Genomic DNA, 11,371 nt, shown 5'->3' with positions numbered 1-11,371 from the left:
TTTAATATCATGTTGTGTTATTTTTCAGAGACACTTCCTAATCAAGAATAAACAGAGTAATGACAGCAAAAATAATTTCCACTGAGTCAGGATAGATTTTGAGCATCTTTGAATTCATCCCAATGGAAATTGCCATAACCCCTATTCTCTAAAGATATTCGAGTATCTTTAGTTGTTGTGGATGTTGATGCTGTGGATAGGAAGGACAAATTAAGACAAAGTAAAGCTTCTTCCTTAATTCATCTTTCTCTAAACATTAAATCAATGTAATCCTTTAATCTTAAAGAGACTCCACAGCTTTAGGTCTCTACCAGCCATTACAGTATTTAAACTTAAAGCTTAACACCAAAATATTTCTTAATAAACACTTAATATGCTCTCCACCACCATCGTACAGCAAACCAGAAAGATTGTGTCCTCCAACCCTAAAGGTCTCTTTAAGTAGAGAAGGAGGCTGAAGGTCAAATGGGTTCGTATCTTTTTCAGTGTTGAAAATCCCCATGGGAGAAATTTAATCTGTGAATTCCCAGCTCAAGCTGCCCTCCTGCTGATGTGTTAACCTTACAGATGTACCCATACAGAACAAACAGTGCCAAAAAAACACCTACTTATTTGTTTAAGCAGTTTGGAGAAAGAAGGCAGAGTATTGTAGTTCTGTATAAATATTCACTTAGACTCTCAGTCCACATTGAAGGCCTATACAGGTGCTGAAAGTCACACAAAACCTGCTGGCATTTTTTTTTTTTACCCAAATGCTGAACTAAAAAAAACAGCTGATCAAACTTTACTGAACCTGATAAGATGGTAAAACAGATGCTGTATAACAATTTTTATGTAAACTAGAGAACAAGTTTATTTACAAACGCAAGCTAATGCTAGATATGATGAACATATTATGACTAAAGAACTGGTCTTAAAGTCAAAATAGACAGACTGATAAGCTAAGGTTTTAAACATTCTTTTTTTGTCTGACTGTTATTTATATTAGCTGTAATAAACTACTCTGATATTACTTGTTTTGTAATAGAGGTTATTGATAGCCTTAGCCTAATGTTAGCAACATTAACTTATTTGTAGGTGTCAAAGTAACCCAATATTCTATTTTGTTGGGTCAAATCAAGTCCGACAATGGTCAGGATAAATAACTTGATCCAAATTAGATTGTTTTTAACCCCTATACCTCTCTTGCTCTCAGTGAAGGCGGAAGCTTTTTTCCTCTGCTCCCTCCCTGCACTTGTCTGCCCTGCTTGCTCTGTTCTTGTCCTGTCTTTTTCTAGATTTTTGGAGCCTTTCTTTGCACATCCTCCAAATGTAAAACATTATGGATCTGGTCAACTGATCTCTCAACGCAATTGATCAATCAAATTTTCTCGACGAGAAGACTGGGCACAGGAGAGCCCTCTTGTCCTGTGGGGACACACCCTGCGGGATTCACTCTGGATTTATTCATGATAACAGGATTTCTGCTGTTTGGAGCTTGTGGATTCCTGGCTTATCGACAAATTTGTGACGCACTTGGCTGAACTAGCAAACACTCGGATTGTTGGTGTGGACAGAGACACAAGTTGGATGTGAGTCTTGCTGAGACTCGCAGCCCAGCTGAGGACTCTAAAACTCACTAACGGGATGAAATTGATCTTGGAGAAGCTGCTAGTTTCGGCTCAGTGGAACGACCAAACTAATTTGGATAATTGGGAACTGAAATATATCGGAGAGACTTTAGGGAAGATTGAAACTTATAATCTTCCCAACCGAAGACGTTCTGTATCTGAATTGGCTTTTCTCATATTTCCAATCTTCTTGAAGATATGTAAACATAACACTCCTTCCCACCTCACCTCCTCCTGTTATCCATGGAGCTGTGGAGCTGAGCGCTCCCAAGGACATTCCTTGATAACAACATCTTTATAGGACTTCTGCCGGGAGGCTGAGCAACTGTGGAGTACTCACTTTTAACCCAGAAAAGGAATTAGAACAAAGTTGGAATCCATAGACTAGTTTATGAGTCACTATTTAGCTTATATTTTAGAAACCGTAGAGTACTCACTGTTTAAATGCAGAGAGACTCCTGTTATTGCAACCCATAAAAGGAATTAGAACAAAGTTAAAATCCAGAAAACATTTTTCCAGAACAGGATTATTACTTAGAAACTGTGGAGTACTCATTACTTTTACAAATTTAGAGCACACTTAGAAAGTCCAGAGAATATTTACTTATACTTATCTAGCATCCCAGAAGTCCAGAGGATACTGACTTACTTACACTTATTTAGCAACCCAGAACAGGGATTAGAACTTGGAAATCAGAAAAACGACCTTAGCAACTATTTCTAGACTCCTATTCTCCCAACCCAGAAAAGGAATTAGACCAGAGGATACTTACTGATACTTATCTACCAACCCTGAAAAGGAGCATCTAGTTTATTTACTTTACTTTGGATCAACATTATTAACTTTTTCTTCTTTTGCTTTTTCCATTAGAATTAAAAGGACTGTATTTCCTTTTAATTCCTGAAAAGCACTTTGTATTGTCTTGTTGCTGAAAATGTGCTATATAAATACAATTATATTTACCTTTTACCTTTATGGTTTTTGAAGTGTTTCTGGCATTATGTGTAATTTCTTTCAGCAGTCATGGATCCACTAAGAATTCAGTGGTTTTTTCATCAGGAAGGGGACATGGAGTGCCAGCCAGCACAAAGGTGGGAGCAAGGACATTGATCACATGAAATTCAGTGAAATTACGAACCCACAGGGGTCAGTCATTTGAGGTGGAATGTGTGTTGAACAAATGCCAGAGTGACCCTGCCAGGACACCCACTCAGAGGGCATGGAAAGCCGTCCAGAGTCGACTTCTGCTTGGCTGCCCACTCACACAGCCCAAAGCTGAAGTAAGATCAAATCCATTCAGGAATCTAACAAGCCTTTCATTTTTCCTTTTGTTAATTTTGCTGATAATTCAGAGGCTAAACTCACTATTCTGCACACATCCTGTTTCCCATTTATTTCCTCCCTCTGTTGGAAACATACTTTATGAACCTCCAGCTCAGCCTTCAGTGGTCACATGACAGAGATTTAGACTAGCGCAGTTCAACACCTACAACTGTGTGCATTCTTCACAGACAGCAACATCACAAGGACACAGCCGTGTTAAACATCGCAGCGGTGCAGCGGTTGTGTAACCTCACTAAGACTGACTGTATATCTACATTCACTCAGCCAGGTAGGTGCTGTCTACTTTGATTAATAATATTTTTATTGCATTCCCTTATAGGTTAGTGGTGAGCTAATTTAAAATGCAGATTGTTCTTTGAGATTTTTTTTTCTTAATGCAACCTATGTGCAATTTTAGAACCAAAGTGAATGTTAATCCATAAATCACATTTAAGATCATGCAAGTTTGACTGAAGTGCTGTGCAATCAAATTAACCTAAAGTAAAGGAAGCAGAATAGAGAACCACGTATTGCTAAAACAACAAAACAACACAATAAATTCACTTATAACATGTGGAATAGAAACTATTTGAAAGAGAAAAATAGATTAAAACTCTGTTTGGAAGAACTAGTTGTGGTGGGATTGCATCCAGCTGATTACATTGGTGAAATTCCAACAAAATAACACAAAAATACAAGGTTTTTATAATTAATTTCAACATGTTGAAATGAAGTATGTCAAAATAATTAAAAAAAAAGTTTTAGTCAAAATTTAATTGCATATTAAATTTTGACTTAAAATGAATCTTCTATAGCCAATTATTTATCTATAACATGCCTTAAAAACTTGACAATATGTACAGATTTGCACCACATATTCCACTTTACCCAAACAGATCATTTTACAGTATTTTTCTGCAGCGTTTTAAGTCTAAATACATCAAACTGTGTTTTAAATGGTACTTCCAATAAAATGTTAAGCACTTTTGACTTCACTGTGGCAGAAAAAAGGTGTGGAAGCCTGGGAGTTGTGAGGGAGGGATTCTTAGGAACATTTCTATTTAAGGTGAATTTCGAAGGAAATCCAAACTGGATTATCATGTTTTTTTTGTTGTTTTTTTTAGTGGAGTAACTCCACCAACTTTAATCGTTATTGTGAAACTCAGATACAGATACACAGCCTTTTTGGTTCGAAGAAACACCTGACACATAGACGTCATAATTTTTTTTTTTAAAGGACTAAAAAGTACTAGAAATTTTGAAGCTTGGCTCTCCTGTGTCGCTAGAATTCTGTTTTTTAAAGAGGGCATAGTCAGACGAGAAAACCATGGAATAGTAAGAAGGGAGGAGCTTCTTACGTCACTGCATTTCCTCCTATCATAGAGCTCTATGAAACACACGGTTGCCTGCTTTTGAAACCGCTCTCTTAACAGGGAGATGACGCAAGTGTCATGGCGGTAGAGCACATGCGCACGCATTTAGAAACGCCTCCCCGGCAGTCGAGCGCAGCAGAGACACGGAAGCTGCGTGTACGCTTTTCTGAGTCCGAGTGTGTGTTGGGGTGAGAAGGAGAGCGGGAGGGTGCACACACACACACATGCGGGTAACAAATGTAAGAAAAAAACAGCGATATTAGTGGAGTGAAGATTTTTAGGAGGAGAAAGTTCTGATAGGAGCTGTTACTCATGTTCTGAAAGAGGTAAGGGAATGGGTTTCACTTCCTAGTAATTACATTTACCTGACGGACCGAAGAGCTGAAGGTTATTGGATTGTCGGAGTATTTTAACTAAAGCGTGACGCCTCTCACTCCATCTGGTGCATTCACTGTCCAAAGGGATGACAATGTATAAAGATAGTAATTTTAGAATAAATGTTTCAATCCAAAAGTCCAGGAAGTAAAGCCTGCTTACAATCTATTGTGTAATATTATCTTGACTAATCTAAGCTCTGAGTTTAGCATAATTGTTTTTTTGTACCACATTTTTATTCGGTTTACTGACATACAGTAAACCTCTTGTGCTAACATATTGCTTTTAAAACCACAGAGCTACAATTTTTCAGTCATTTGAAGATTTTTCTGAAAAATTAGCTGTTGTGTTTTCATTATTGACACAAAAAACTAACACACCCTGAATGACATGCCACTGCCCTCTATTGTGTGTGTTGTGTCCCCAACGCTTGGTGCTTTTTATGGGAGCAGATGGTGTGTCAGTGTGTGAAAGGTCACACATCCATAGTTAGAAAGCACATGTTATAATGATGGAAGAAGAGGTAGGGAAAGACATTCAGAAGGTCAATCACACAGATTCTGAGAAGAGGATGCACTTACATGCTAACATTTAATTACTTTTGTACTGAGTTGGGAATAGGTGAAGGGAACTTGTTTCAAATTTAAATCTAAAACCTATTTTAAAATCCAGTTAAATTGTATATCCGAATATTATTCTGTTTTGTTTTTGTTTGTTTTTTTGATACTAGTGCATTGTAGTAGCACGTGTCAAACCACAAGATGGCAGTAATTGACCAAGTAGTTTGACAGCTGCCAAAATGCCTTTTAATAAAATGGAGAATCTTACAACACGTATACCCCAAAAAGAAGCCTTTGCCAATATAATTACAATGGATTCTAACTTACCCCCGTCCATCTTTTTCTACCGTACTTTTTCCTTCCACTCAACTTTCTACTAATATTTATAGTTGAAGCACTCTCCGCACAACCTTTGGCAAAAAACAACCAACTAGATCCCACAATAAAACAAGGGAGTGGCAGCATCACACTACAAAAACAGTGGTGTTTGTCAAGGTGGATTAGGTTATGAATAGACTCAAATGCCATTCAGTTCTAATACCAGGCAAATTACCACTGAGATGGCAATTTTTTTTTTACCATCCCAGTGAGTCTAAGTATACACACATCAAAGTCAACAAAAGATTGACTTCAACAGAAGAAGAGTAAAGGTTTGGAACGGCTTAGTCAGAGTTCAGGGCTAAATCTGGATTTGGAGAACATTTACAAGGTAGGAAGGGTAAATATTGCTGTTGAGGTGTGGCATCCTGATGGATTGCTGCAAAACACGACTGAATGCAAAGTTGCTTTGACAATTTATTAGTTTAAGGGTATGTACGCTTGTCCAAACATTTTTATTTATTTTTTTCCCTCTGCCAATTTTTTTTTTCAATTGAATTGCTCAAGACAAATGTTACATTAAAGGTGGAAAAAGTTTGTGAATTATTTCATATATCATAGTTACTTGATTGATGGCATTATGTGGCTGGAAATTCAGAGTAAAATGAATCTTTTCTGTACATTTTTCTTCAATGACTTGCATGCAAAGGAAATGTACTCCAACAGAGTTCAATGCTAAATTCTCACTGTAAATTGAGGGGCTACCGTTTCAAAAATGCAGAATTTGAAAATTTAAAAAGTCCCGTTTTTAAACGGAATTCCTCCAACTTTCATAAACAAAATCTTCTGTTGTTGTTTTCTTTCAGGTTGTGTTCATCTTGTTTGCTTGCTCTACCTCAGTCCCGCCTTCGTCATGTCGCTGCTGATCCACGTGCTGGCGTGCCTTTTCGGCATGGGCTCCTGGGTGGCCATCAACGGGATGTGGGTGGAGCTTCCTCTGGTTGTCCAAGAGAAGGCCCCCGAAGGCTGGCTGCTGCCCTCCTACCTCACCGTCCTCATCCAGATGGCAAACGTGGGTCCTCTCTTCATCACTCTGATGCACCGCTTCCGGCCAGGCGCGCTGGACGAGCGGCCTGTCATCTACTCCATCGTGGGTTTGGGGATTGTGGCCACATTTCTGCTCGCATTCTTCTGGAGGCACACAGTGATGATCGCTGGCTCCCTGCGCAGCGTACCAATGCTGGTTTTGAGCTTCCTGCTGTCTGTGGTGGACTGCACGTCGTCCGTCACCTTCCTGCCTTTCATGATGCGTCTGCGTCCGGAGTATCTCACTACGTACTTTGCAGGCGAGGGCCTCAGCGGCCTGGTGCCCGCCGTGGTGGCATTGATTCAGGGTGTTGGGGTAGCCCACTGCGAAAACGCCACTTCGGCCGCAAACTCGTCGGCTCTCAACTCCAGCTGGGTGAGCGGCGGTGGGCTGCAGTCCGTCTACCAGCCAGCTAAATTCTCCGTCGAGGTATTCTTCATTTTTCTCAGCGCCATGATGGCTGTGTGTCTGGTAGCCTTCATCCTGCTCAACCTCCACCCGGCCGTGGCTCGCGAGAGGAAGAGCGACCGATACTTTAGTCCAGATCTGGAAACGGAGAAGAGGGATCCAGGCTTCTCGCTGAATGCCCAAACACCAGAGCAAAAGCCAATGATCAGTCCTAGAGAGGCCGCTGGCAAAGAGTCAAGAGGTTCGTTTGGAAAGGGGACATACAGCAACCTGGAAGTGGTGTTCATCTTTGTTGTCCTCGCATGGGTCAACGCTCTGACCAATGCGGTTTTGCCCTCCGTGCAGACGTACTCCTGTCTGCCTTACGGGAACAAAGCCTACCATCTGGCTGCCACTATGGGCGCTGTTGCTAACCCAGTAGCCTGCTTCATTGCCATGTTTGCACCAGTGAGGTGAGAAAACTACACATTCAACATTCTCTACTGCATGTGTCATGCTGTTTACGTTTTCAATTTAATTTCATTGTGAACTTTTTGCAGGTCTCTCATCTTTATGGGGTTTCTGACCGCTTTCGGGACTGGTTTTGGAGCCTACATCATGGCCATGGCAGCTTTGAGTCCCTGTCCTCTACTGGTCCACTACACCTCTGGAACCGTTGTCATTGTAAGACCTGTTTTTAAATCTTGAATCTTTTTAACTGCTTTGTACCTTCCGGACACAAACCACAGTCAACAAACATCATATGAACGTCGGGGTGAATCTGGTTTCACCAGATTAACCTTAGAACTTTGACACTAAACCATAACATCCCCCCTACTGGTCTCAGAAGTTTGTAAGAGAGCATCAGTAAGCAAACAACATCATGAAGACCAAAGAACATAGCAGATACGTAGTTTAAAGCCGGGTTAAGTTATAAAACAAAACCATTGTAATAGAAAGCCATAAGAAGTTCTGCTTAAGGTTTGCCAAAAGCTACGGTACTATATGTAAGGACACAAACATGTTGAAGAAGGTGCTGTACAAAAAATTTTAGTTTTAAGCTAACATGTATAATACTGAGGTGAAAATAATATCACTGTACATTAGCCTAAACAAACTGTAAAACATGGTGGCGGTTACTTTTATTCAATTGAAGAAGGAGAAGCAGGTTAGTGCCTGAATAAACCTGAAACGTGGTTGTATTTGCTGAATACAAATGCATACCACATTTTTCGCAGAGGAGAGAGCAGTTAACATTTTTGAAAACCATAAATCCTGTGCCAATTTTTGAATATACACTAATGTGTTCTGTTCCTCAACAAGATTAATGTAACATTTCAAACTGAGAAAGTTTGTTGAACAGGTATACAAGGCATTGCAGTAACTATGACTGCAGTCATAGTGACTTGAGTCTACAACTTACTTGTAGACTTAAGTAAGTTGAGTCTTTGTAGTCAGTACCACTGATTTAACTTTTAAATCAGACATATTCATCTGCAACATTAGGGAGTCATGAAAAATATTCAAACAGAAAAGAAGTGTCTGCATTAAGCATGGAAGAGATCGAGGGCTACTGAAGACAGACTTTAATCCCCGAATTCTCATCTGTTTTTTCTTTGTTAGAAAAAAAAAGGGAAAATAAATCAGATGAATTTTCTCCAGTGATCCTAATCCTCGCCTGTACTTCTAAGAATTTATGTTTTTCACAGTTTTGACTAATTTTACACAAGCAATTTTTTGTTTTGTTTTTAAGTACGATTTCTGCTATTATTAAAGTTTTTGAAATGAATGTCGCCTCATCTATCCAAAATACTGCAAGAATCATACTCATAGTAATTTCTCAATGTTCCTTTACTATTACTCTTTTCCTAAGGTTGAACTCGAAACTCTATCTTAGATTTAGATAAATCTGATGACTTGTTTTGTTTAATTTCTTTATGTTGCAAAGTCACAGAGGAATTGTGTGACATGAAAAAAATCAAAAAGTAAAAGGATGAGTGGGCCTTCAGACTGCCTTGTATAGAAAAAGGGAAATGATAAAGAATTCAAGTGACCAAGATATTAAACCACAATTTGCACTTTTTCTTAATTCTACATTACAGAGAGCTGATGTAATTTCAGATTGGTTATTGACTTCCTCTGCCACAGGTGCTGGCCTGGATCCTGTTCGTCCTCTCCCTCTCTTACGTGAAAGTCATCATTGGGGTCATACTGAGAGACGAGGGGCACAGCGCCCTCGTGTGGTGCGGTGCCGTAGTGCAGCTGGGCTCCATGCTCGGCGCCGTGTCCATGTTTCCGCAGGTCAGCGTCTACGGACTTTTCACTTCCGGCGATTCCTGCAACACTAAGTGTCCGTTGTAGACGATAAACACGTTTGCGTTAAACACTGCTGAACGACCTTTGGGGTAGATTGCACTTAATTTTGTAGCACTGAGCTCAGTTCAGTCATGAGTTTTGTCTTATTCCAACTAGATTTGGGAGAGCTGAGAGGTTTCAGGTGACCTTTCCCACTCCTCTTTTTATGTCTGTCGATTTATTTCTATTTATTGAAGTATGGAGTGAGTGTTACCAACTGCTCAAGTTACAGCCACGTGGTCGGTGCTCATCAGGCCAAAGAAGACCAAATTGCAGAGTATTTTTTTAAACATGTTTGCAATTCCTCATCAATAGAAGGATCATTTTACTTGAACTTTTAGTGTGATGTGAAAATGTTATCACTGCTTCTGTAAGGACATATGAAACTTTAGCTTTAAAATGTGCCTTAATGCTAGGTGATAAAAGATTCAAGCTGGTTATCTTGTGTAAAAAGTACAAAGTTGTTTGACTAAACCGACTTAATGTTACTGGGATGTAGATGCTGTTTGACTTTAAAAAGTAAAATCTGTTGACAAAGAATAAGACCTCTTTCTTTCCTCTCATTATACATGTCATGATCTTCATGGAAAGTGGTTTATCTTAAAAGATCAAAAGTCACAGTTTGTCGCTGCCTTTATGAATCTATATTCACATTCTGTCCTCACTTCCCAATCAGAATCGACTTTATTTTCCAATCTTGGAAAATAAGGAATTCCTTGACTTTGGTTTTCAAGCATTTATTAGGTATGGACATTAAATACAAACTTTAAATAAACTTAAAGGAACAGTACATGAAGTTGAGCAGTGGAGCTCCTCCAAAGTTACCTCTGACCTCTTGGCTGCTTCAAGTTGGGGAATGATTTCCTTCCCCAACCTGTTCATTTAGGATATGGCCATCTTCAAATAATGGATCAACAGTGCTGTGACTAGCACAAAAGTTATATTCCACTTTTTGATGGGCTTTTATATAGAACCTCAGTCTAACACATAATTCATATTTTTAACAAAACAAAGTTGAAGGGATAACAGCACTATTGCAAGGCAAAGTAAAATACTCTTTTCTTGTTGGATGTTTAGAAGCAATAATTAACCCAGATTTCAAAGTCGGTTAAAAATGTGTTATACTTCTTCCAATTACTCAAGAAATCAAATGCAATCAAGTAAAAGACAGGCACACTTTTCTAAAAAACATTTATAAATGTCTAGTGACATGCTTTCAGTACAGAAACAAAAGAAAACCTTGGTGCTTTAAAGATAGTCTACCTGGAAGTGTTTTAAACAACTGACATTGAGCATGAAACAGCCTGTTTATTAATTTCCCTTATATGATGTGGCCACAAGGGGGCACAAGAGGCAAGTTAATTTTTGTCTTGTTTATTAATTTTTTAAAAGACTGTTCTTGGTGCCCTTACTGTTCTTGGTGTCCTTGGTTCGTCAACATCTCCAATAACGAAAGATTTCCATGTTTTTCTAGCAGTCTGCTTAAACACACCGTGATTGGCTGCCAACTGCAATAAACTGACAAAGTCATGACCAAAACCCTCCATTCTAGAGTTATGGTTTTTAAATCAATTTTTGATTATACTCAGTTCCTGGAGTGTTCAAACTAGAATGCTGGTAGAAAATACCAACATTTTCCACCAACAGTCAGTCAAAAAATCCACCTGCTTTGAGTTACTTTTGAACCATGACTGGAACATTCACCAACATGTTTGTGTATTGATCATTTCAACAAAGGCATTTGACAAAATGCAATGTCTGTTACTGGTTTTCACAACTCTGGAATCGACAACTCTGGTATGATAAGTTTTTACATTTTTAAGATGTGAAAAAATCTTTCATTTATGAAATTTAGCCATCATAGAGCTAAATTTGTTTTAGCTTTTTGAAATACATAGAGATTCACGGAGTTGGCATGAAAAAAATCCTGGAAAAGTTTAGATTGCATGGAGACTTTGGAAAGGCACTGTGGATGCCTCATT

General features: G+C 38.9%; 1 protein-coding gene across 3 annotated transcripts; it reads left to right on the top strand.

Moving 5' to 3' along the window:
- The first annotated feature begins 2,500 nt into the window (after positions 1–2,500).
- On the top strand, positions 2,501–9,932 carry LOC103478266 (riboflavin transporter 2). Of its 3 annotated transcripts, none has more exons than XM_081617056.1 (4): positions 2,501–3,223; positions 6,427–7,507; positions 7,595–7,718; positions 9,183–9,932. In XM_081617056.1, exons 2-4 carry the CDS (start codon positions 6,474–6,476, stop codon positions 9,393–9,395), a joined length of 1,371 nt encoding a protein of 456 aa, XP_081473182.1. In that variant the 5' UTR covers positions 2,501–3,223; positions 6,427–6,473; the 3' UTR covers positions 9,396–9,932. The 3 variants fall into 3 exon arrangements, with proteins under 3 accessions (XP_081473182.1, XP_008430205.1, XP_008430203.1); XM_008431983.3 differs by lacking the exon at positions 2,501–3,223 and adding an exon at positions 4,305–4,495; XM_008431981.3 differs by lacking the exon at positions 2,501–3,223 and adding an exon at positions 4,494–4,633.
- The last annotated feature ends 1,439 nt before the right edge of the window (positions 9,933–11,371 follow it).

This window comes from Poecilia reticulata, chromosome 16 (assembly GCF_904066995.2).
Source record: "Poecilia reticulata chromosome 16, P_reticulata-male-v2, whole genome shotgun sequence".
Classification (NCBI taxonomy): domain Eukaryota; kingdom Metazoa; phylum Chordata; class Actinopteri; order Cyprinodontiformes; family Poeciliidae; genus Poecilia; species Poecilia reticulata.
Note: the sequence above shows the minus strand (reverse complement) of the source record. Positions and strands in the feature narration are given on the sequence as shown.